Source organism: Narcine bancroftii, chromosome 4 (genome assembly GCF_036971445.1).
Source record: "Narcine bancroftii isolate sNarBan1 chromosome 4, sNarBan1.hap1, whole genome shotgun sequence".
In the NCBI taxonomy this organism is placed as follows: Eukaryota; Metazoa; Chordata; class Chondrichthyes; order Torpediniformes; family Narcinidae; genus Narcine; species Narcine bancroftii.
This window is the reverse complement of record NC_091472.1, coordinates 239,995,063-240,021,787: the sequence shown is the minus strand read 5'-3', so window position 1 is coordinate 240,021,787 and position 26,725 is coordinate 239,995,063. Positions and strand designations below refer to the sequence as shown.

Sequence of the window (26,725 nt, the reverse complement as noted above, 5' to 3'; positions counted from 1 at the left end):
AAGGAAGCATGAAGCAATTTGGCAAAGATATCTAAAAGTGGGCGGAGGTAATAACAAGCCTTGCTGCTTAACCAACTGCAATATGATGCTCCTTTCAAGTTAGAAAGCAGGTTGTTTCACCATGGGCAATCAAGTAAAGTTGTATACAGTGACTCTCAAGGGAGTTACTTCAGCAGATATCTAATTATTTGGTCAAAGTTGTAGGCTTCATCACCTCTAAAGGTGGAAGCAATCATTAAGGTGATTGATGGAGAGGGTGGTCCTTGAAGCATTATCAATTTCATCTTCCATAGTCCCACAGTCATGGTTCCAATATCAAATAATGATGCAGAAGTGAGGTTGTGTATCTCGTGGTCTGGAGCAAGACAACAACCCCTCTCTCGATGTCATTAAGATGAAGAAGCTGATCATAGACTTTAGGATAGGGAGTAAACACCACATCCCTGACCATGGGAACAGTGCTGAAGTGGATAGCTTCAAGTCCTTGGGAGTAAACATTTCCAATATCTGCTCTGGTCCAGATGCAATAGACAAGAATGTGCATTGATACATCTACTTTCTTTGAAGTCTCAGAAAGTTCAGCATGTGTCCCTTGTCCTTCAACAACTTCCACAGGTGCATATCGAAAGGAGGCTAATTGGGTGCATCAGAGTGCGGTATAGATCATTCTTTTACATCAAAACAAACTCCATCTGGAAATCCAAGCACACCACATTCACCTGTTCCCTTCTATCCGCTGCACTCATATCCTCAGAGAACCTCAGTTAATTTGTCAATCAGACCTGCCCTTCCTGAATCCATGCTGTCACTGCCTGATAGAAGTAATTCTATCCGGTAGTCTTGTAAATTTTTTTTTCCATATGACAGCTTCAAACATTTTCCTACTTACAAACGTTAAGCTAACTGGTGTATAGCTACCTGCCTTTTTCCGACACCATTGTGACACTTGCTGTCTTCAAGCTGCTGGGACATGCCCAGAGTCCAGAGAATTTTGGTAAATTGCTACATACGTCTAAAATAGAACGTCTATCATTTCTCTCTCCTCTCTATGGGGGTGAAGGATGTTTCCACTGATCATTTCTCATCTAATGTGTGCCCATGTCATGCAGGTTCAGCCACAGAACACCACTTTGGAAACTATGGGATAATCACTGTTCCAAAACAGTTTTGCTCGAAAAATTAAAGTGACAAGACAGCAAAACAGAGAGAACAAATCAATGACACGTCAGGTGCTTTTCCACAATAAAATTTACCATGGGATTCATTGGTCTCTGCTGAATTTCACTCTTGAATCATTAGAATAACAAACGTTCAGCCTAGTGAGGCTCCCTGCCCATCGTATAAATACCAGGCCTAGTGGGACAGGGCTGCATAGAGTCAGTTCTGAAGCTAACTGTGATCTCAAAATGGGGAAGGCAAGGATGATTCAGCTCACAAACTATGTTGGCATTACTTCCAACTTTGAGCTCCTTATAATTTATAGATCTCTATCTTTCCACAGATCATCTTCTACGAGGACAGGAACTTCCAGGGCCGGCACCACGAGTGCAGCTCCGACTGCGCCGACCTGTCCCCTTACTTCAGCCGCTGTAACTCCATCCGTGTGGAGAGTGACTGGTGGGTGCTGTACGAGAGGCCCAACTACGCAGGGTACCAGTATGTCCTGAGCAGGGGCGAGTATCCTGACTACCAGCGCTGGATGGGGTTCGATGACCGTGTCAGGTCCTGCCGCAGCTTCCCTCAGGTGAGTTCCTTTTTGTTATTTGTATTTTACCCAGAATCAAGGGGAGAAAAAAAAAGTTGCTTATATCATATATAAAAATAACAGCATAGAAACAGGCCAGCTTGGCCCTTCTAGTCCATGCCAAACACTTTCTCCTGCCTAACCCCACTGACCTACACTCAACCCGTAACCCTCCATTCCTTTCCCCTCCAGATACACATCCAACTTATCCTTAAATGCTAATATCGAGCCTGTCTCCACCAGTTTGTCTGGAAGCTCGTTCCACACACCCACCGCTCTCTGAGAAGTCACCCCTCATGTTTCCTCTAAACTCTTTCCCCCAACTCTCAGTGCAGGTTTTCTCGTTTCTATCTCCCCCCCCCCTTTCTTAAAGCCAAAAGCTTCTCCATGTCAATTCTATTTATACCCCTAATAATTTTAAATACCTCAATCAAATGCCCAAAGAATAAAGACCCAACTTATTTAACCTCTTCCTATAACATAGACCCTGTAACCCCAGCAAAATCTAGAAAATCTTCTCTGCACTCTCTCCAATTTGTTGATAACTTTCCTATACTTTGGTGACCAAAACTGTACACAATATTCCAAATTTGGCCTCACGAATGCCGTGTACAATTTTAACCTAACATCTCAGCTCCTAGACTCAATGCTCTGATCTATAAAGGCCAGCATCCCACAAGCATTCTTCACCACCCTATCCACATGAGACTTTTTTCTTTATCATCTGTGGAAAGATTTAGTAAGTTTTGTAAGTACTTAATATTTGCCATCAACACACCTACTTAACTTTATGATCATTATCAGATCTACATTTTTGATATTGGAGCAAAATCATCTTCAGACAAAGTGGTCTGTAAATAACTTTAAAGCTAAAGGAACATCATTTGATAACTTGGCTTTTAGTAACAATGAAGAACTGAAAGGAGTAGAACCAACTGCTTGCCCCCCTTTCAGGGTTACCTCCACGCCCGTGTGTTGTTAGAGTGGGAGCACATGGTATATGACGGCACAGTGGCTGAGTTCCGGGAGTGGTGAGCCCCCAGGGGATCGAGTACATCATTAATAGTAAAACAGAATTATAATATGAAAATGTAAATAGTGTGTCATTCATTGTATCTGTGCAATAATGTGTATGTAACAGTGAGGTGTATTGATTTACCATTTATTGCAAATTTACAATGTAAATAGTGCGTAGATCTTTGTATTGTGGTCTGAATGAACTTTATAAAAAAAAGTATAATCCCAGAAGAAGAGAAAAGCTGCAAATCTGGAAGATGAAATTAAAACAGAAACTCCACTAAAGCTCTGCAGTTCAGGCAATATGCGTTAACTTTTTAGGCTGATGTGCTTAAACCCGTGGAGATGGAAAATAGTATATCCAAGACTTTCAGGTAAACAGACTCATCCTTTTCTATGAGGAGGACATTAAATGAAAATGTATGTTGACTCCGTTTTTCTTTCTCTGCAGTGCCTAATTTCTTGGGTACTCTGGCATTCACTTTTATGTCTCAGCAGAAAGCTCGATGTCGAGACATTGATCATTGATTTCATCAACATAGTTACATCCTTCTTTCTATTCCAGTACCGAGGAGGCTCCTACAGGATGAAGATTTACGAGAGGCCTGACTTTGGAGGGCAGATGATGGAATTCATGGACGACTGTCCCTCCGTCTACGATCGTTTCCGTTACCGTGACATCCACTCCTGCCAGGTGATGGATGGTTACTGGATCTTCTATGAACAGCCCAACTACAGAGGCCGTCAGTACTTCCTGAGACCTGGTGAATACAGGAGATACAGTGACTGGGGCAGCTACAATTCCACCATTGGGTCCTTCCGGCGCATGAGGGATTTCTAGGCTGTTGCTAAAAAAGATAATCTTGCCTTTCTGAAATATTCTTGAGAAAAATAAAGCAACAACCACTTGACTGTCTTCATTTGTTTCTATTTCTGCATTTAGATGAAAACTCTGCAGATAACAATGACATCCAAATGTACAATGAACAACACCATCTTTTCACATTCAGACATCATTTATTAATTATGTAATTTTGACCAAGAGATTAATTCAAATTTCTCTCTTGTCACATACACACCCACTTTCCCCTTCTCAAGTTTAGCTAAATTCATTAATAATGAATTTGGACAATTCATGGACTTTTTTTTTGGAGGGAATTGAATCTGGATCTGGTTTTCATTCCTCTTGAATGTTCGAGGAATGCAAAGATTTAGAATGGAGTGAGAAATTCCAAGATCTTCCTGCTACCAGGAATTGTTGCTTTATCTTACGTGTGGCCGGGATGAGCAAACCTCAGATTCATGGTCAGAGCTTGCTAGACCTGCTCCTGCTTTCACCTTTGCTTCCCATGGGTTTCCACTGTTTCAGGGGCCAATCACTTCTGGATGAGCTGGAATTCTCACTGTGGAAGATGGAGCAGTCTGAGTGCAGTCTGAGCCTAAGGCAGCACCCACTGAGACTTTGCTCCTGCAGCACCTGTGGCTGTTTGACAGCTTGTGCTATCAGGAATGGCCTTCTGTGACCTGATGTTCAGGCTCATTCAGAAGCAGAAGAAATATGTTTGAACAGTTAAGATATTTTAAGAAATGTAACTATTTTTTAAATTTAAAAATACCTTCAAATTGTGTAAACTAATTTAAAAAATATTAAATCAAAAATAAATGTTAAAAAATTAACACCTCTTTCACTTACCCATGTGAGAGAGTCAAATGAATAGTGTTTGTTGAAGGGATTGGTGTTTGGCCTACACCCTGACCTGCTTAGTATGTGGGATCCAATCAACCTCTTAACCATGGCTCAGATAGAGACAGAAGGCAAAGAAATCCTCGCACGGAGGCAACGAGTTTCTCAAACAAGTCAGCGGTATGTCAACTATTGGGGAGCATTCTTAAGAACAGAACATGAGCATTTGGAGAAGAACAGTCTACTCAGGAATAGTCAGCTTGGCTCTGTGAGGGGTAGGTCATGCCTCATGTGTCTAATTGTGTTTTTTGAGGAAGTAAAAAAAGAAATTGAAGAAGATAGGGTGGTAGATGTGATCTATATGGAGTTTAGTAAAGTATTTGATAAAGTCCCCCATGAGAGATTCGTTCAGAAAGTCATGAGGCATGGGATACATGAAACCTTGGCTGTGTGGATTAAAAATTGGCTTGCATATAGAAAGTGGTAGTAGTTGTGGACAGACAGTATTCTGCCTGAAAGTCAATGACTACAGGAGTTCCACAGTGATTTGTTCTGGGACCTCTGCTCTTAGTAATTTTTAAAAAAATGATCTAGATGAAGAAGCGGAAGGATGGGTCAATAAGTTTGATGCAAAGATTGTAAGAGTTGAAAATGGAGCTGAAAGTTGTTGCAGGTTACAAAAGAATATAAGTAGGTTGCAGAATTGGGCAGGAAAGTGCCAGATGGAGGTCAATCCAGATAAGTGTGAGGTGATGCATTTTAGGAGGTCAAACTAGAAGGCTAAGTACAAAGTTAATAGTCAGATACTTAACAGTGTGGAAGAACAGAGGGACCTTGGGGTCCAAATCCATACATCTCTCAAGGTTGCCAAGCAGGTTGATAGGATAGCCAAGAAGGCCTATGGGATGTAGGGCTTCATTAATATGGGGAGTGAGTTCAAGAGTTCATGTGCAACCCTACAAATCTGTGGTAACACGACACTTAGAGTATTGTATTCAGTTGTGGGTGCCTGGAATGCCTTGCTGGGTTGTGGTGGAGGCTGAAACATTAGGGGAATTTAAGGGACTCTTAGACAGACACATAATGAAAGAAAAATAGAGGGTTACAAGGTCGAAAGGTTTTAGTATTTTTTGGTAGGAATATATGTGTCGCCATAACATTGAGGGCCAAAGGGCCTGTATTGGGCAGTAATGTTCTATGTTCTATGTTTATTGAGGCCCTGCCACAGAGCAGACTGGAGTTCACTTCAAGTAAAAGATTTAGATTAGATTTAGATTTCAGATTTATTGTCAGGGTACACACATGCAACCTTGAAATTCTTTTTCATGCAGGTGAGGCAGAATTACTACTTATTGGTAGTGTAAGCAAAACTTTATCAATTAACACATGTAAACAAATAAAGAAATATAAGCAAACTGACTGTGCAATACAGAAAGAAAAAAAATCAATAAAATGAAGAAGTAAGAGTCCTTAAATGAGTCCCTGATTGAGTTTGTTGCTGAGGAGCCTGATGGTGGAGGGGGATCAGCTGTTCCTGAACCTTGTGGTGTGAGTCTTGTAGCATCTATACCTATTTCCTGATGGTAACAATGAGAACAGAGCATGTGCTGTGTTTTGTGGATCTTTGATGATTGCTGTTGCTCTCCGACGGCAAAGTTCCCTGTAGATGTTTTCAGTGGTGGGTCGGGTTTAGCCTGTGATGTCCTGGGCTGTGTCCATGACCTTTTGCAGGGCTTTCGCTCAGGGGTATTTATGTCCCCATAGCAGAGCATGCGGCAGCCGGTCAGCACACTTTCCACCACACATCAGACGCTTGGCATTCATGGTGAAGTAGTAAGCTGGATTTGACAATGGTTGGATGGTAGAAGCCAAAGAGTAGTGGTGGATGATCACTTCTCAGACTGGAGGCCTATGAGTAGTGGTGTGCCTTAGATATCGGTGCTTGGACCTTTGTTGTTTGTCATCTATATCAATGATCTGGATGATAATGTGGTAAATTGGATCAGCAAGTTCGTTGACATTAAGATTGGAGATGTTGTGGAGAGTGAAGAAGTTTTTCAAAGCTTACAGAGTGATCTGGACCAGCTGAAAAAATGAGCTAAAATATATCAGATGGAATAAAATGCAGATAAGTGTGAGGTGATGCATTTTGGAAAATCATACCAAGAAAGGACATACATGGTAAATGGTAGGGCACTGAGTGGTGCGGTAAAACAGAGGGATGTGGGAATACTGATACGTAATTCTCTGAAAGTTGTGTCACAAGTGGATGGGGTAGTAAAGAGAGTTTTGGCATATTGGCCTTCATAAATCAAACTATTGAGCATAGGAGCTGGGATGTTAAGATAAAGTTGTATAAGACATTGGTGAGACCAAATTTGGAGTATTGTGCGCAGTTTTGGCCAACCAACTACAGGAAAGATATCAATAAGATAGAAAGAGTGCAGAGATGATTTACTAGGATGTTGCCCAGACTTCAGGAACTGAGTTATATGGAAAGGTTAAACAGGTTAGGACATTATTCCCTGGAGCACAGAAGAATGATAGGAGATTTGATAGAGGTATTTAAATTATGGGGGGGGGATAAACAGAATAAATATAGGTAGATTTTTTCCACAGAGGGTAGGTTAGATATAAACCAGTGGACATTGTTTAAAGGTGAAAGGGGAAAAGTTTAAGGGGAACGTGAAAGGGAACTTCTTCACACAGAGAGTGTGGGAGTATGGAATGAACTTCCAGCTGAAGTGGTGAATGTGCTCAATTTTAACATTTAAGATGGATTTGGACAAGGACATGGATGAGAGAGTATGGAGGGCTATGGACTAGGTGCAGGTCAATGGGACTGGGCAGAAAAATGGTTTGCCCACAGACTAGAAGGACTGAAGTGGCCTGTTTCTGTGTTGAAATGTTCTATGGTTTTATGGTCTCTCTGCTTTACAACACTCTCTAGAGCTGGACATTTTACCATTCAGGCCAAAACCATGAGAAACCTGTTAATTACATTTTAGAGAATTCCTTACAAACTATCAGCGACTTCCTTCCCACTTATCCATTCTGTTTCTACTATCTGGCAACTCACTCCTGTCATTATCCCTAATGACCATCTTCACATGCTATGAAGTATCTATAAATCCTGCTCTAAAGCAATGGTTCTCAACCTTTTTCATTCCACTCACATACCACTTTAAGTAATCCTTATGCCATCAGTGCTCTGTGATTGGTAAAGGATTGCTTAAAGTGATCTATGAGTGGGATGGGAAGGTTGAGAATCACTGCTCCAGTCCTTATTGCTACTGAAATATTTTGCTTGAGAAAAATTGTCATTGGCCCATTTCCTTTGGAATTATGAAACCATGCACATAACGAGTCAATTAGGTAGGATTAAAACAGTGGTTTTCAACCTTTTTCTTTCCACCCACATACCACCTTATGCAATCCAAAATTAATCACAGAGCACCTATGGCATAGGGAATACTTAAAATGGTATGCGAGTGGAAAGAAAAAGGTTGAAAACCACTGTGTTAATGTAATAAGAACCCCAACCAACCATTGACTCTTGCTTTCAAGCAGAACATAAAAGCATGGATTGAGATAATTTCATTTTAGCATGTCAAACCCTTTTTTTAACCCCGTACCCTCTCAAGGTAGTCAACTATCTCAAGAAGCACTAAGTTCATGCAGAATGCTTTGTACGTGTACTTTATGATCTCCAAAGTCGTCAAACAGAACATTGGGAAGTTCACCAGTCTCACTTCTGCAAAGCACAAGGCACAAGGACGATGTTTCTTCACCTTTTTCCCAGTTTATTTAGAACAATCGTTCATCGTGGCCAATGTCACCAGAAACTTTTAAAATTTTTAATTTCAAGATACAGAAAGGTAACAGACCCTTCTGGGCTACGAGCCCACACTGCTCAAATACACCAATTAATCTGCAAATCCCATATTTTTTTGCACCCACACAATCCCGAAATTAACCCTACTATTACACACAAACTTGTATACTAGTTTATAAATAAACTAATCTGCAAAAGTGAAGCATGTCATCATCTAGATTGGAAAAGTGTACCACCAAGCAATATGCACAGATTTGCATGGTTTGGAGCGGCGTGTGTCCCAGAAATGCTTTGTTCCAATTACAAATTAAAGTGACAGGAAAACAAAACTGGAAGAATCGGTGACGCATTAGGAGTTTTTCGAGTGGTTTTCTTTCGTAAATTGCAATCTGTGTTTTATTTTGTTTTTTTTTGCTGATATTTCAGATGTGATTCATTGTCATGACAAAAGAATAACCCACAAAAGCCATTTTTGTCCCAGTATATAAATACCAGGCTATGTGAAGCAGTAAAACATTCAGTTAGTTACGAAGCTAACGGAACTCAAAATGGGAAAGGCAAGGACAGCTCCGTTTTATACATGCTAGCACTTTACATCGCATATCTTCTTGTCTGAGCATCAATTAATTTATAGATCTGATCTTTCCACAGATCATCTTTTACGAGGACAGGAACTTCCAGGGCCGGCACCACGAGTGCAGCTCCGACTGCGCCGACCTGTCCCCTTACTTCAGCCGCTGTAACTCCATCCGAGTGGAGAGTGACTGGTGGGTGCTGTACGAGAGGCCCAACTACGCGGGGTACCAGTATGTCCTGAGCAGGGGCGAGTATCCTGACTACCAGCGCTGGATGGGGTTCAACGACTGCGTCAAGTCCTGCCGCAGCTACCCTTACGTGAGTCACAATTTGATTAGTTATATTCCATACTTTCTCTATTGATTATAAAGTATTCCGTATTGAGGGAGTGCAGTAAAGGTTCACTAGATCGATTCCTGGGATGGCAGAACTGGCATGTCAAGAAAGACTAGGGAAAAATGAGAGGAGATCACATTGAAACATATAACATTCTGACTGAACTAGACAAGTAGATGCAGGAAGAACGTTCGCAGTGTTGGAGAAGTCCAGAGCAAGGTGTCAAACTCTAAGGATAAGGGGTAAACCATTTAGGACAGATGAGGAAAAACTTCTTCACTCAGAGAGTTGTGAACTTGCGGTACTCCCTTCCACAGAAACTCATTAAGGCCAGTTGTCAGATATATTCAAAAGGGAGTTGGCTCCAGGCCTGATGGCTAAAGGAATCAAGGGGCATTGAGAGAAAGTAGGGACAGGTTCATATAATCAGCCATGATCGTACTGAATGGTTGTGCAGACTTGGGGCTGAATGACCTACTCCCACATCTATTTTCTGTGATTCTATGATACTAATTCTTGTAAATGAGTTCATCATTGATAATCCTTGCTGTCGATTCTCATTGTGTTTGGTCCATCAATATATCTTTTTTTATCTAACAGCTGAAATATAATACTGATTAATAATTTACACTGAGAATTAGAAACCCTGATGAGTTGATGAAATCTGTTCATGTACATGGGTAAATCAAAGTATCACATGAATCACAATGAGATTGTGTGAAGACCTTTGATTTGAATATTAAATAGATATTGCTTATAAATCTGTTTTTGAAATATGAAGCATTTTATCTGTGCACCATTACACACATTTCACTTCTCATTGGTAACAAGCCTTAATGTAATGAATAGGATTAACTGATAAATTGCTTTAGCTTTGATCCATTTGCTGTTGTTACCCCTGTATAACTCATCCTGTATTAATTTATTAATTATTAATGTATAAAATTTCATTACAAATAAAATTGCAAAGAAACATTTGATTTTGGACAAACCTGACATCATCACCACACTCAGCACATTATCTCAGCATTTCTACCTGTCCCTATATGACTTCAACTAGTCTCTGGGTTAATCCCATTCTTATTGAGTGTTTTCTCAACATAAACCAAATGTGCATTTGCTTCACTCCCAATTATGACCATCCTTCTGTTACAGATGCGAGGTGCAAACTACAGGATGAAGATTTACGAGAGGCCTGACTTTGGAGGGCAGATGATGGAATTCATGGACGACTGTCCCTCTGTCTACGATCGTTTCCGTTACCGTGACATCCACTCCTGCCAAGTGACTGATGGGCACTGGATCTTCTACGAGCAGCCCAACTACAGAGGCCGTCAGTACTTCCTGAGACCCGGTGAATACAGGAGATACAGTGACTGGGGCGGCTACAACTCCACCATCGGGTCCTTTAGGCGCATGAAGGATTTCTAATCTGCATTGTAAAGCATGAACATGTTAATTTATCTCCATAATAAAGCATCTCTTTAATCTATCACTTTCTTTTGTCTTTTTAAGAAAAGTCTAATTATTGGAGGCATTTCTGGTGGTCTGTAGAATGTTTTGCCTCAATGTTCTCACTATAATCTGTAATCAAAGAAACAAAATATGTTTGGGTCATTAGAGCGTTCACATCTGATCTATCTACTGCTGATTTTCCTGCTGTTTGTGTGGTCATCTTTTTTGGTCAAGACTAACAGGTCTCCTCTCCCTAGCCTGAACCTGCTCAGGTTAATTCTTTTTACGTGGACCTCAATCCTTGCATTTTTTATTCCATAGTAACAATAACTTGAATTTATATGGCACTATTAACATTAGGAAAAAGTTCCAACTTACATGGGTGTTATCAAAGAGAATCTGATGCTAAACTACAGATGGCCAAAACTTAGTCAAATCATGGGTTTTATGAACGAGTTTAATCAAGAGAATTTGAGCTCAAGTGGTTGAGGGAGAAGATTCCAAGATTTAGGGAATTTAGGAAGATGCTAACATTGGAGGAAAAGTGTCTCAGAAGTATTGGGTAAAAAAGAGGTTTAAATGGATTGAGAGAGTCAAAGGGGTTGGAGGGATTGGGAGTGCCAAAGGGGTTTTATAGATTGGTGAGGCAAAGAATAATTGGGTAGAAAGGACATGATTTTCATAATTGATGTGGAGGCCGTTATCAATTAGTGGGCACCAAGATAATGTTTGCACAGAATGTGGGATATTTAGATACATTTGAATTCCCACTGGAGATCACAATATCTAAGGCCCAATTACTTCCTCACCTTTCAGCTGGATTCACTGAAAGTCTGAGGAATTTGGCCTTCTGCATACAGTTTAGGGAAGGGTATTTGACTATTAGAGTCAGGACAAAAGAAACTCCTTTTGTCACAAATGAATTAATTATCCATAATTCTCTCACATTTCAATTCTCCAAGAAAATATGTTAGCTTAAATTGCAAAACCTTTTCAGCTTTTTAAAAAAATCTTTCTTTTGGTATTCAGAAAGATTACTTTGTGAGACAGTAAAAGGCATTAAAAATATCAGAACAAAAATTTCTCAGTGAACATTGTTGGACTGTATTTTAATCAAAATTTTTGACATTACTCTAAATATGAGGCTCCCATATTACAACACAGAAAAAAAACAGTTTTGTTAAGTATCTTTGCATATGCTACAATTGTTAAAGTTACAATATTACTGGAGATATATCAATTTTCCTTCTGCCTTCTATCTTCTCAAGTACTGATAATAATAGAAGGTGGTTTTCAGTAAATGATTTATCAGGTAATTGCAGTGAACATTGACAAACTGCCTGTTGAATAGGACATAGTTTCAAAGACAGGCCAATAATAAATCAGTACTGGTTTTCTTTAAAAAGAGCAACATGTGTGTGTTAGATTTGAATCAGCTGACAGCATTTTGAGTGGAATCGTAGCCAAGAAGGACATTTGGCTGTGGAAGCAAATCTGGGTGATCACATGGTTGCAGAGCTTGAGATCAGCAGGGATAACAGAGGGAAGCAGTGAGAGAGGCTCTCACAGAATCCCTTTGAAGAGAAGAGACTTTCTTCAGGGTAGGCATCTCTTGAAAAGAAAGGAAAATCTTGATTCAGGCTTTAACAAGCACTCATGCTAATGAAGCACTGGATAAATGCAGGATAAAGCTTTGCATTCTGCTGTCCCATGCTCACAACACCATAACTCCAACCAATCTCAGCAACCATCACTTGACATCTCTTTCAATTCCACTGCTTGCTGACTATATTAGCAGATTACACTGGAATTAAATGATCAATTTGTAATAAACTCAGTAATTGAAATTAAATCGGAATCATACTTGCTGAGCATTAAAGGACGCGGGGGGGGGGGGGGCGCTGAGAAAGCTTGTTTGGCAAACTCCTCACCCATATTAGAGTGGATAGGATGGGGCCTTTATCCCTAACATATAGGAGGCTGAAGGATGACCCTATAGAGCTTACATAAAATCAGGATGGGGTTTTCGGAATTGGTCTTGGGTCAGTTTGTTGACTACAGAGTATTAGAGGTGATATGTTGGGAATTAAAGATTATCATAACGGAGATTTTTTTTAAATAAATTTAGACATACTGCACGGTAACAGGCCATTTTAATCCATAAGCCCAATTACACCCAATTAACCTACAACCCCAGTGCATTTTGAATGGTGGGAGGAAACCAGAACACCTGGGGAAAACCCACCTAGATGCGAGTAGAGCTTACAAAGTCCTTACAGACAGCACATGATTGGAACCCCGACCCAATTGGTCTAACGGCATTGCGCTAACTGCTACGCCAACCACGCCACCCGAACTGTAGTCAAGATGCACCGCAGTCAAGGCCTATGTTCAAATGAATCAAAATAACAGGGTTTTATGTAGAAAAATATAGGGGAATGTAGACACAATGAAGCTGTTCATGCTGGAATCAAATGCAAAAGAACAAACTGCCAGACAAGCAGCGTCTGTGGAGGGAAATGAGAAGCAGAAGTTTAGGTTGAAATATGCATCATGACAGAGAAAGGAGAGGGAAGGCAAGTAGTATTAGGAAGAGACTATCTGGTAGTATTTGGTTTTTGTCAAGAAGAGGATATATCCTTGACTTCAACCCAAAATAAAATCAATGCTTTTACCTTGCTGATAGCTAGATGAGCAATTCTGATGTAATGGAAAGATAATTCTTCACCCACTCATATCCAATGGTTACATGATATTCTGTTTTATTTAAGTTTGGGAAAAAATTAATTATTACATCAAAGATGTAAAGTTTGAAGTTGATAAGATGTGGGCCCATTCATGGATTATTATCACAACTTGAAGATTTAAGATGTAAACTATTAAACGCCTCCACTATAATTTCCATCATTTCTTTCCTCGGATGCATTCCATCAGGAACAGGGGATTTATCTACTTTTAGCCCCACTAATTTACTCAGAACTATCTCTTTACTGCTATTGATTGTATCGATGTTCTCATCTCCCATTGCATCCATAACATCTCTCTTTGGCAATCTTCCAGTTTCCTACTTCCACCGTGAAGACTGATACAAAATAATCATTCAAAACTTCATCCATTACCACATTATCCAATATTAATTCCCATTTCTCAACTCCCAGAGAAACTACTGTATATTCACTTTAGTCACCCATTTCTACTTTAAATGTTGATGAAAATGTTTATTGATTTCATATTTTGAGCCAGTTTTGTTTCACAATCTATCTTCTCTTTCTTTAATGCCTGCGTAATGCTTTTTTTTAATGCTTTTTAAACTTCTCCCAATCTTCCAGTTTCCTACTATTCTTGGTGACATTGCACACATGAGTTTTAGTTTGAAGCTTTCCTTTATTTTCAAGATTATCTAAGACTGAATGTTCCCCGCCCTTACTGACCTTGTTTTTAACTGGAATATACTTTTATTGAGCACCGTGAAACATCTCTTTGAAAATCTTCTGCTGTTCCTCAACTGTATCTCCATATAGTCTGCATTCCCAGTCTACTCTCACCATCTTCTCCCTTTATCCCATTGTAGTCTCTCTTATTTAAACTGCGCTGGGTAGGTCACGTCTCCAGAATGGAGGACCATCGCCTTCCCAAGATCATGTTATATGGCGAGCTCTCCACTGGCCACCGAGACAGAGGTGCACCAAAAAAGAGGTACAAGGACTGCCTAAAGAAATCTCTTGGTGCCTGCCACATTGACCACTGCCAGTGGGCTGATATTGCCTCAAACCATGCATCTTGGCGCCTCACAGTTCGGCGGCAGCAACCTCCTTTGAAGAAGACCGCAGAGCCCACCTCACTGACAAAAAACAAAGGAGGAAAAACCCAACACCCAACCCCAACCAACCAATTTTCCCTTGCAAACGCTGCAACCGTGTCTGCATGTCCCGCATCGGACTTGTCAGCCACAAACGAGCCTGCAGCTGACGTGGACATTACCCCTCCATAAATCTTCGTCCGCGAAGCCAAGCCAAAGAAAGAAAGATGTACAGGTTTTAGATTAAACTATTGCAGCCTGAATATGTATGAAAAATTCATTCATACTGTGATCACTCTTTCTATGAGAATCCCTAACTACACATTTTTGCTGGGGGTGGGGGGGGGACAATAGCAAACACAAGAGGATGTCTGTGTAAGGTGAATGGAGGAAAATTTAGGGGAGATGTCGAAGGTAAGTTTTTTACTCAGAGAGTGGTGGATGCCTGGAATGTATTGCCAGGTGTGGTGACGGACGCTGGTACAGCAGGGGCATTCAAAACATTCTTAGATAGGCAGATGGATGCAAGAAAAATAGAGGGTTATGGCTGTGAGGTGGGGAAAAATTAGATTGTTGTATAGGTTTACATAAGTAAGCACATCGTCATGAGCTGAAGGGCCTGTACTATGCTATAATGTTCTAGGTTTAATGTTCTATGTATAAGATCATTAATTTTACCTGCCTCATTGCACAGGGCCAGATCTAAGATAGCATTTTCCTTGTAGGTTGAATGACATGCTGTTCATGGATGCATTCTCTAAAGGCCCCCTTAGGCTGCCCGGAGCAATTTAATTCACCCAATCTCTGTGCAAGTTGACAACTGCAGTCCCGTTTTTACATGGATCATATATTTCTTAATTTGTTGCTTGTGCCACTCTAATGTTACTATTTGGTGGCCTATAGACAAATCCCAGCAGTGATTTTTATTTCATTCACCCTTCCTTATCTCTAACAGGATGGATTCAACATTCTGCGCCTTATCGCTCTCATCTTTCCTTAAGGGCACTGCCCCACCTCCTTACCCTCCTGATTATTTCTTAGTTGGACCAAGTAAACATATGTTTGCCTTGATCATGTTATTGCTTTAGAGTATAAAGGGTTTTCTTTTGAACTTCACTCCTTAATTCAATTTTGCTTCTGTGATAGTACAGATCTATCACCAATGTACATAGTGTATATAGTTACTGTATCTAGACTGTGCTTACGGCGATTGGCTGAGAGCTAAGCCACACCTATTGTCTGGGCCTTAAAGGGTTGTGTCCCTAGCCAGGTCAGATCATTCCGGACTGGTCGGCCACCTGTGAAGAGCTCCAGTCTTTTGCTAATAAAAGCTTTGGTTTGGATCAACAAGTCTTTGGTTCTTTCGACGAGCTCTATAGCTTCATCCCAGGATACAAAACAGGACCATTTTCATATTTCTACCAAGGTATGCAAAGGGGATCTTTGTTTCACATAATCTGATTATGTGAAATCAAATGGAGTTTCACCTGCCTTCAAATTCACTTGGTCCATCTTCTATAACTCTCTCCCCTTTCTCAATATCTCTGTCTCCAAAAGTGAGACTAACTATCTACAGATATTGTCTCTCTACAGACACTTTTCTATTCTATTCACTGACTCCCACAATTTCCTTGACTACACCTTTTCACACCCTGTCTCCTAAAAGAATTCCATTCCTTTCTCTCATTTCCCCTGTCTCCGCTGCATCTGTTACTAGGTTGAGGCTTTCCGTTCCAAGGCATCTGAGATGTTCTCCTTCTTCAGAAAATGTGGCTTCCCTTCTACTTACATTAACTCAGCTCTCGCCCGCTTCTCCTCCATTTCCCATACATCTGCACTGGCCCCTTTCCTCTGGTCCTCCTTACCTACCATCCACACCAGCCTCCCCATCCAACATATTCTCTGCAATTTTCTGCTACCTACAATGGGACACAACTTACCCTGCCATCCACTTTCCCTGGGGATCACTCTCCCCATGACTTCCTCATCCACTCATTACACTTGCATTCACACCTCCTCACTCACTACCATTCAGGGCCCCAAACAGCCCATCCAAGTGAAGCAACACTTAGCTGTGAATCTGTAGGAGTATATACTCCATCTGGTGCTCATGATGTAGTTTCCTTGATGTTAGAAATGATACAACGATTGGAGAAGGGGCATTTAGTGTTAAAAACACTGAGTCTGCAGAAGGAAATAATCAAGTGAGGAGGTTGGGCAAGGAAACTGCAAATGTAATATAGTGTAGAGATCTGCCTGATCATGAACCTTGACTTCGGAAAAAAAGGTATAGGTTATTTTCTAAATGGGAAATTTCAGAAATCAAAGGGGCAGAGGGACTTTGGGGTCCTCATGCAAGATTCATCAAACGTTTATTTGCAGGTAAAGTCGATGGTAAGGAATGAAAATGCAATGTTTGTATTCATTTAAAGAAGGATAGAAAATAAAAGTGGGATATAATGCTGAGGGTTTATAAGGCATTAGTCAGAATATTGTAAGCATTTTTGGGCCCGCTACACTGAACAATTGAGATTTTGTTTCCTGAACACTTTTGGGTATATTTTATGGATTTTTGGCTGCTGATCGCAAAACTCACCTTAAAAATTTCCTATCACATAGATTTTAAATCTACTAATATATTGCCCATAAAGCAAGCTGTTTTGGTCAGTCCAAGCATGCCTGGATATGCACTCAATGCAGATGCTAAGCAAATGTTGTCTTTGTCCTGAGCATGTTTAATCAGGCAATAAAAGCATCTCACATATACAGATGTTGTGCATTATATTGGTATAGATTGAACACTTGTTGATGCACATGTTCTTTAGTATAGTGAGCCTACTTAACAATAGCATTTATTGTCTTCAAGGAAGATTCAATACAGCAGAACTGACACACCAATGCTGCCACAGCTGTAATATGTTCTGTTACATTTGTGGTGAGTATACACTTAAGGCCAAAGATGCCACATGATGGCACTTATTAAGAAAGCCTCTGAGCTCTATTATGGTTTTAAAATTGGTGACCAGGACAAACACTGGGCTCCTCACATGTGCAGCATGTGTAGTCAGCCTGAAAGCTTGGCTCAGAGCTACTTGGAAGTCAATGCCATTTGCAGTCCCATTGATACGGCAAAAACGGAAGAATCACGTGAAGGACCATTACTTCTGTGTGACCTCTGCTAAAAATAAGAAAATAATTGAATACCCCAATCTGAATTCACCCATTGGACCAGTGCCACATGACAACAGTTTGCCAGTTCCGAAGCCACCAGAGACATGGAGCCTCGATGAAGCAGATGAAGATGCCACAATGTACGAACCAGATATGAAAAATGACACTGATCTAGATGTTGAACTGTTTATGCTTGGTTATCCTCATCTGATAACACAGCCAAAATTAAATGACCTGGTTAGGGACTTAGGTTTGTCAAAAGTGAGGTCAGAGAAAATAGCATGGAAGCCATTTAAAAATGTTGAGAATTTGCAAATGCAGTGCATCAATTATCGAAGGAAGGAGGTGTTGACAATGGAGACAGTACAGAGGAGGTGTACCTGAATGATCCCTGGGTGAAAGGGTTATTGTATGAAACATACTTGATGGCTCTGGGACCATACTCTCTAGAGTTTAGAAGAATGAGAGGGGATCTCACTGAAACCTATCAAATACTGAAAGGACTGGATTGAGTAGATGAGGAGAGAATGTTTTCTGTGGTGCGGGAGACTGGTACTAGAGGGCACAATTGAAACCTATCAAATACTGAAAGGACTGGATCTAGTAGATGAGGAGAGAATGTTTTCTGTGGTGCGGGAGACTGGTACTAGAGGGCACAATTGAAACCTATCAAATACTGAAAGGACTGGATTGAGTAGATGAGGAGAGAATGTTTTCTGTGGTGCGGGAGACTGGTACTAGAGGGCACAATTGAAACCTATCAAATACTGAAAGGACTGGATCTAGTAGATGAGGAGAGAATGTTTTCTATGGTGCGGGAGACTGGTACTAGAGGGCACAATTTCAGAATACAAAACCATTCCTTTGGAACAGAAATTAGCAAGATTTTTTTTACCCAGAAGGTGGTGAATCTATGGAATCTATAGAATTTACAGAATTTACTGTTCAACTGTGGAGGCCAAGTCATTTCGTGTATTTAAGACAGAGGTCAAAAAAGTTATTAATTAGTAAGGGAATCAAGCGTTATAGGTAGAAGGCAGGAGAATGGGGTTGAAAAAGAAAATAAATCAGCCATGATGGAATGGGAGGGAATACTCAATAGGCTGTATGGCTAATTCTGCTCCTGTGCTTTGTGGTCATATGGGGAGATTGGATGCAGGCTGGGAGATGGCTTTGTTGATATCTTCACTCTGTCCACTGCAACGGCAAGGTCCTCCCAGCGTCCAACCATTTAAATTCTACACTTTTAAATTGGAGGAAAACCTGATATTCCATCTCAGGTCTCCAACCAAAATGCATTAATATCAATCTCAAATTTCCATTAATACCCTGCTCAAGTCTCTCTTTCCCTCACTTCTCTATGCTCTAGCTCCCCACCCAATCCTCATCCTCACAGAAAGCATCCTCTCATCCCTTATACCTCCTCCCTGTATCACCTCTCAGTTTCTTTCTTTTCCACTCTCCACCTGTATCCTCATATTACCTGCCAGACTGCTTTCCATCCTCTTCCCCTCTCCCATTCCAATCTACCTGATTCTCAAGAAGGGCTCAGGCCTGAAATATCAACTGATTTTTGTTTTCCATGGATGCTACATGACCTGTTGAGCTTCCCAAGCACTTTTGTGTCCTGCCATATGGCCATTCCATCCTCGCTCCTTTCCATGAATCTTTAGAGAAGGGTGGAAGCTGCTTCAAGAGTTGGTTCAATATTGACCTTCAAAGGAAGATTCAATGAGCAAGTGAGAAGTGAGAAGAAATTAATGCTGTTGTACAAAGAGGGAGTAGGGAATGCAATAGACTGAGTCAGGAATGGGTAGAGTGGGCGGAACAATCCCAATCTATGCTGCAGATTCTCTGTTCCCTTTCTGATCCCAAGAATTTTGTAGATTCCAACAATATTTCTGACTCAGTTGCTTTGTATTCCTTCACCAGTGAATGATGAGCTGTCTTCTGGAACCACTGCTGCCCTTTCATTGAAGGTGCGAAGAAGGAAATATCAGGATCTAGATGGATGAGCAGATCCAGATAATCTATGACTTGAAGGATTGCTATAGGTTCCATGGTTCTGCTTGCCTTCTTGGAGGCAGATGTCAAGGATTTAGGAGATGTTATTGGAGTAGCCAAGTCATCCTTATGCAGATGATACACTCTATAATGTCAGTGCGCCAGCATTGGAAGGAAGATTGCAGGGGGAGGGGGAGAAGAGGCAGTCAAGTAAATTGCTTTGTCCTGGATGGCACCATTTTCTGAGAGTTGATGGAGATGCTCTTATCCAGTCCAGTGCACTTGACTTGTGCCTTGTGGGTGCAACGAAATCTTTGGAATATCAAGAGGTGATACACTTGTCAAAGAGATCCATCCTCTGATCAGCTCTTACAGAAGGTTGGGTGTCAGGCGCTCCCCAAAGTGGGGATTGGTGAGTGGGTTATTGCTCAATGTAACTGTCAATAGAACATTTCTGGTCTTTGCTGTGGATCAAGAGAAGAATGATGGGGTGGGAATGAGCCAGGGTGGATTAGTCCTGATGTTTGTTCACAGGACATAGTTGGGAAACATGCACATTATCAGATATACAGTACGCCGGTGTTGTATGTGTTGAGGGACAGTTTGACTCAATGTACAGCTATGCCTCAAACACAAGTCTTTGGTACTACAAATGAGATGTTGTCTGTCACTATAACCTTTCCTGTTAGTAGGGCAATTGGCTGTTCCATGAGGCAATGTATATCTTTCTCACATCTTTCTGTTACTCTTGCCCCATTGTAACACACATTCAGATCATTTGAAGGAAGGACAAACAAAAAGAGAAAAGAACAAAACATTGGCAAGTGGTGTATCAGCTTAATGAACACCACTGACACCGGTGTTAATATCAGCAACTAATTCTATCAAAAATGTAAAAGGAAAATTGCAATGCTCACGGAGCTGCTGTAAAAGCAGCGCTGCCACTGGTGCAGACCCGCAGAGAGAGGGGAGAGAAGTCACAGCGTTTCCACGGGGTCCAACCATCCAGTCCAACTGCTGTCAGCTCCATTGAGGCTTTAAAGGACCTTTAAATGAAACCAACGGTGGATGTATTTCAAAATACTGCAAACACAGGGTCTGCGCCCAAGATGGTGGCGCTTATGCAGCCACAAGGGATTGCAGGCTCTGGGGAAGCAGAGGGCTGGCCCATGGCACTAGAAACAGAGAGACCACACCTTGTATGAGAAGGAGAAGCAGAGGAGATGACCCACAGAACTGTAAGCATGGTGGCGGACCAGCGAGGGACTCTGCAGCTGAAGAACACTCAGGCTGTGGGCTGTTAGCAACTCGAGGTGAAGAACTAATGCAGGCAGCAGGCTGCTGCCGACTGCAGTCGAGAGATTCACATTGGACTGCAGACTGCTAGAGAGTGGCTCAAGACTGGCTGAAGGGGTACCAGGTATCAGAACTGGGATGCTAAAGGGTCCTGAGGGCGTTGAAGGGCTCCTGATCGTTTTGGAGGTTCTGATCTGGAGTTCAGGCTGCTGATGGATAGGACTGGAATCTGTGTGGCTGCAGGGGCTGCGGGAGCCCCCTGGATGTGAATTCATGGAGACTCGGTGACTCGGAGTTGGGGGGGGGACACCTCTCATTTGCTTCTCTTTCTCTGATTGTAAGAGACGCTTCAGGCGATTTCTGCCAATGGCGAATATATCTGCCATACGGCAGATGAAAACAAATTTTGTGCAATATTGCATTGTCTTTATTACATGACAATAAATTGAATCTTGAATCTTAATTCTTAATAATGGTCGATGTGCTGGAATCTGAACACATGCTGTTTGTAGCTAACCATGCAATGTTGTGATCAAAGCAGCACTCTCTGGTTCTTCAATCTGACCTGTTTCAGAGGGTATCTGGGCCATTGTATCAGCCCATCAGAAATGGGCCCTTTGTGCTCAAGACTTGTTCGAGAATTGCCATGGAAACAGGCTTTAAGGAGCACAATGGGCTGTAATGCCTGGTCAAGCTCTCTGCAGACAATGAAATTGACATGGAGGCAGAATGAGGCCAAAGGGACATAGGTGCTTTCACGCGCTTTATTTTGCAATTGCACTCTGCGCTTTGTTGCTTTATTACTGATTTTAAAATAATGTCATCAGAATAATATAAGTGCAGCTGAGAGAGACCTTTCCGCCAACATATAAAAACCAGGCTGTGTGAGGTCATGAGACATTCAATCAGTTACCAGGTGAACTGAAGACAAAATGGGAAAGGCAAGGACAACTCCAAGTTTCAATGCTGTGTTAGAGTTCTTTATCCTGTTCCCCTCATTCATTGAGAAAAGATTGATTAACTTGTTTGTCTCCCACAGATCATCTTCTCTTCTTCTTTGGCTTGGCTTCGCGGACGAAGATTTATGGAGGGGGTAAAAAAGTCCACGTCAGCTGCAGGCTCGTTTGTGGCTGACAAGTCCGATGCGGGACAGGCAGACACGATTGCAGCGGTTGCAGGGGAAAATTGGTTGGTTGGGGTTGGTACGAGGATAGGAACTTCCAGGGACGGCACTACGAGTGCAACTCCGACTGTGCTGATCTGTCCCCTTACTTCAGTCGCTGTAACTCCATCCGTGTGGAGAATGACTGGTGGGTGCTGTACGAGAGGCTCAACTACATGGGGTACCTGTATGTCCTGATCAGGGGCGAGTATCCTGACTACCAGCACAGGATGGGGTTCAACGACAGTGTCAGGTCAGCTGCTAAGAAAACTCAAGTTTAATCAACCTACTTGGTTAGAATTGTCTCAACCACACTGTCAATGCTGATAGATCTTCACTATTAGGGAAGCTCTGTCTCTGCAAGTAATAATGAATAGTTGCAGTTTCAACATGGCCTCATTCTCTGATTCCAGTACCAAGGGGGCTCCTACAGGATGAGGATTTACAAGAGGCCTGGCTTTGGAGGACAGATGATGGAATTCATGGATGACTGTCCCTCCGTCTATGATCGTTTCCATTTCTGTGACATCCACTCCTGCCAGGTGATGGATGGTTACTGGGTCTTCTATGAGCAGCCCAACTACAGAGGCCGTCAGTACTTCCTGAGACCTGGCGCATACAGGAGATACAGTGACTGGGGTGGCTACAACTCCACCATCGGGTCCTTCAGGTGCATGAGGAACTTCTAAATGATTCTCTTGAAAACATAATTTTATCTTGTGGGGATTGCAGTGTTAACATAATAAAATAATCTCATTGCACATTTTTATTGCTTAATTCTTTTATTTTGAGCTTACAGTCTCATATAAGTACTTTAGCACAATTATCTTTCAGTGTTGTGACAGACATGGACATATACAGAGATGCGGAGAAAGCTGAGGCCATGATTCCAGACAGACCCCTAACATCTGTGGTGTGAAGATTAATAGAGGGATATCTGGGGGATGGGATCTACCATCATTTGTGCGAATAATCTAATGCATGCAGCAGGCAGAGTAATGTAAGGCAACATTGTGGGGAGTAGTGTGATAATGTCAAATAGTGCATGATACAGTCCATCAAACAGTGCAGGAAAAGAGAAAAATACAGTTCTAAAAGACAGCGCAGGGGCATCAGCTTTTTCCAGTATAACATCCATTCAAGAGTCTTGTAACAGCAGGAAAGGAACTGCTCTTGAATCTGAAGGTTTATGTTCTTGAGTTTATGTATCTTCTGCCTGACAGATGGGGGAAAGAAGAGAATGTGACTGAGGTGATATTTCAGTAACTCTTCCAATACAATGGAAACTGTAGGTGTAGTTGATAGAGGAGAGGCTGGTTTGTGTGATGACCACAGTACTGTTCAGTTCCTTTTGATCTTGGGCAGAGTAGTTCCTGTCCTAGAACTGATACTTTCCATGGTGCACTTCGAAAAGACTTTGGGGACATGCCCAATTTCTTCAGGCTTCGAAGAATGATGAGTCGGCTTACAGGGAGGAAGTTGGGAGGCTCGTTAAATGGTGCGAGAACAATAACCTGAGTTTAAATGGGAATAAGACAAAGGAGATGATTGTGGATTTTAGGCAGACGAAGGTCAACCACTATCCATTACACATCAATGGCTATGTCATGGAGAGAGTGGAGAGCACTAAATTCCTTGGCATGCATACAATGAATGACTTATCCAGGACCCGCAACATCTCCTCATTAGGTAAGAAGGTGCAGCAGTGCCTACACTTCCTAAGGAGGTTGAGAAGGGCAAGGCTACCAGTCCCCATCTTGACATCATTTTACAATCAAGAGTGTCATGTCAGGCTGCATCTTTGTGGGGCATGGTAGCTGCAAAGCATCAGACTGGAAGTCAATATAGAGGAATGTCAAAAAATCATTTCCTCTACTGATGACATTTACTGGAAATGTTGCTTAAATAGGGATCAAGAATTTACTGAGGATCCCTACCATCCATCATTCAGGATCACTCATCAGGTAGGAGGTACAGGAGTATCAAAATCAGGATGGCCAGGTTGGAAGATAGCTTCTTCCCGTAGGCTGTGGAATTAATGAATGGTATCCTGTCACCATGGGTCTCTTAGAAATGGAATGAATAAATTGTTCTAGATTATTTATCCATATTTTTTATATTATATTTTTATGTATGTATGTTATCATGATGTGCTGCATGAGAAATGTGTTATGTGGGCATGTGTGTGCACAGTGGTCTGGAGAAAGGCTGTTTTGTCTGTTTGCATATGTCCAGTCAGATGGTAATAAAAGTTAAATTCTCTGGTGTGCTTTCTTGGTGGTAATGTTAATTTGGTTAGAGTAGGGAAGGTAATCTTAAGAATTTGTTCTCTCACTATCTCTTCCAAAAGACAATAAGGCATAAGAGCAGAAATAGGCTATTCAACCCATTGAGTCTGCCCTGCCATTTAATCATGAGCTGATCCATTTCCCTGGTTAATCAAGAACCACTGTCTTAAATACACTCAATGACCTGGCCTCCACAATGGCCTTGCTAATAAATTCAACAGATTTATCTGGCTGAAGAAATTCTAAGTGGATGCCCTTCCATCCTGAAGTTGTGCCCTCTTTTCCTAGACTCTTCCACCATGGGAAGCAATCTTTCTACATCTACTTTGTCCATGCCTTTCAATATTAAAAATGTTTCAATGACATCCCCCCCCCCCCCACCTTCATTCTCCTAAACTCCAATAAATACAGGCCAAGAGCTGTCAAACACTCCTCATATGATAACCCTTTCATTCCCAGAATCATCCCAGTGAACCTCCGATGAACCCTTTCAAACTTCAGCCCATCTTTTCTGAAATGAGGAGCTCAAAACTGCTCACAATACTCCAAGTGAAGTTTCACCAGAGCCTCGTGAACCCTCAGCATCACATCCTTGCTCTTATATTGCATTCCTCTCGAAATGAATGTCAGCATTGCATTTGCCTTCTTCCCACCATTTCAACATGCAAGTTTACCCGCATGAGGACTCCCAGGTCCCTTTGCATCTATTTTCAATTTTCTCCCCATTTAAAAAAATAGTCTGCCTGTTTATTACTTCTACCAAAGTGCATGACCGTACACTTTTCGACATCATCTTTCATTTGCCACTTCTCTGCCCAGTCTCCTAATAAGTCCATCTGCAGCCTCCATGATGAATCTGTGTTACCTGCTCCTCTACCTACCTTCATATCATCCACAAATTTGGCCACAAAGCCATTCACACCATATTCCAACTCATTAGTATACAACATAAGAAGATGCACCCCCAACACTGACCCCCGTGAGACACCACTAGTAACTGGCAGTCAATCAGAATATGATCCTTGTATTCTGTTTCCTGCCAATCAGCCAATGCTCTACCCATGCTAATATGCTTCCTGTTATACCATGGTCTCTTATTTTGTTAAATAGCCTCATGCATGGCACCTTGTCAAATGCCTTCTGAAAATCCAAATACACAACATTCACTGCATCTCCCTTGTCACTTCTTCAAGGAATTCCAATAGGTATGTCAAGCAAGATTTTGCCATGCTGGCTTTGGCCTGTCCTGTCATGTGCCTCCAAGTACTCCATAATCTCATCTTTACAATCGACTCCAACATCTTTCTAACCACTGACGTCAGGCTAACAGGCCTATAATTTCCTTTTTGCTGCCTCCCTTCCTTCTTGAATAGCAGCGTAGCATTTGCGATTTTCCAGTCCTTCGGAACCATGCTATTTGAACACTGTTTGACCTGTTGAGTTTCACCAGCAATGTGTTTTTACCAATATGTATCAGGGGCCTCCTCGAAACAAGGGATGTGTGTTCCTCTCCTTTTCCTGAAATGAATGACCAGCTCCTTCCTTTTTCAAGCATTGTTATCCTGACCCCTTGGCATGAGGCTCTCCATTTCCTTCCTTTACTCGGTCTCCTTGTTGATTGTGATCCGGCTCTCCGCAGTGATCTTGTCTCCAAACTTATAAATGGAGTGAGGGCAGCGTTTGGTGACACAACGACAAGAGTACAAGAAGGAGAGAGTGACAAACAGGGACACGTGCTGGAATCTGGGAATGAAGGAAGGGATTGCTGAGAACTATGGAGGGAGAGTTAAAGGACTGGTCAAACCAGATGGTGTAATGATCCACAGGGTTGAGATGAGATGAACGGGGAGTGGATGAAATCAAAAGGGGGAAAGAAATGAAAATGTATGGTGGGGGTGGGGTGGGATGGGAGTAAGTGAAAAGGATCCAAAATGGGAGGTCTGGAGGTGGATCAGAAGCCAAGGGAGAGGGGAGCAGTGGAGCTAGAGTTAATTGAAATTGGAAAATTCAATATGCAAGCCATGGAGTTTCAGACTACCACGTTGTTCCAGATGGTGTTGGGCATTGCTCTGCCGTTGGGAAGTGCTCAGGATCAGAGAGGAGCAGATTGGGAGGGAAGAGTGGGCCAGAGGGTAAGACATGATAAGCAGGGAAATCTCATTGCAGCTGCCACAAAAATTGAGGGATAATGTAGTCGATGCAGAGGGCAGCAGGGTGGAAAGGGGAGGATTGTGGTGGAGGGTGAGGGGGAAATGGTGTTCATCTCTTCCTTACTGGCAGATGAAGACCACCCAGATAACCTTCAGATGGGTCAGTGAGACATTGTGAAGTGCCTGCCTGGGATCATGGCCTAAGCCA

The 26,725-nt window shown here is 41.8% G+C and overlaps 3 protein-coding genes across 3 annotated transcripts; all 3 read left to right on the top strand.

Moving 5' to 3' along the window:
- The first annotated feature begins 303 nt into the window (after positions 1 to 303).
- Positions 304 to 3,602, top strand: LOC138762451 (gamma-crystallin S-1-like). Its single transcript, XM_069936208.1, has 4 exons — positions 304 to 333; positions 426 to 458; positions 1,502 to 1,744; positions 3,327 to 3,602. Exons 1-4 carry the CDS (start codon positions 304 to 306, stop codon positions 3,600 to 3,602), a joined length of 582 nt encoding a protein of 193 aa, XP_069792309.1.
- A 952-nt stretch (positions 3,603 to 4,554) lies between these two features.
- On the top strand, positions 4,555 to 10,623 carry LOC138762450 (gamma-crystallin S-1-like). The gene is made up of 3 exons (XM_069936207.1): positions 4,555 to 4,720; positions 8,915 to 9,174; positions 10,348 to 10,623. The coding sequence occupies exons 1-3, from the start codon at positions 4,555 to 4,557 to the stop codon at positions 10,621 to 10,623; spliced, it is 702 nt and encodes a 233-aa protein (XP_069792308.1).
- Positions 10,624 to 18,784: 8,161 nt separating this feature from the next.
- On the top strand, positions 18,785 to 22,768 carry LOC138761765 (gamma-crystallin S-1-like). The gene is made up of 3 exons (XM_069934471.1): positions 18,785 to 18,792; positions 22,096 to 22,354; positions 22,493 to 22,768. The coding sequence occupies exons 1-3, from the start codon at positions 18,785 to 18,787 to the stop codon at positions 22,766 to 22,768; spliced, it is 543 nt and encodes a 180-aa protein (XP_069790572.1).
- Positions 22,769 to 26,725: the final 3,957 nt, after the last annotated feature.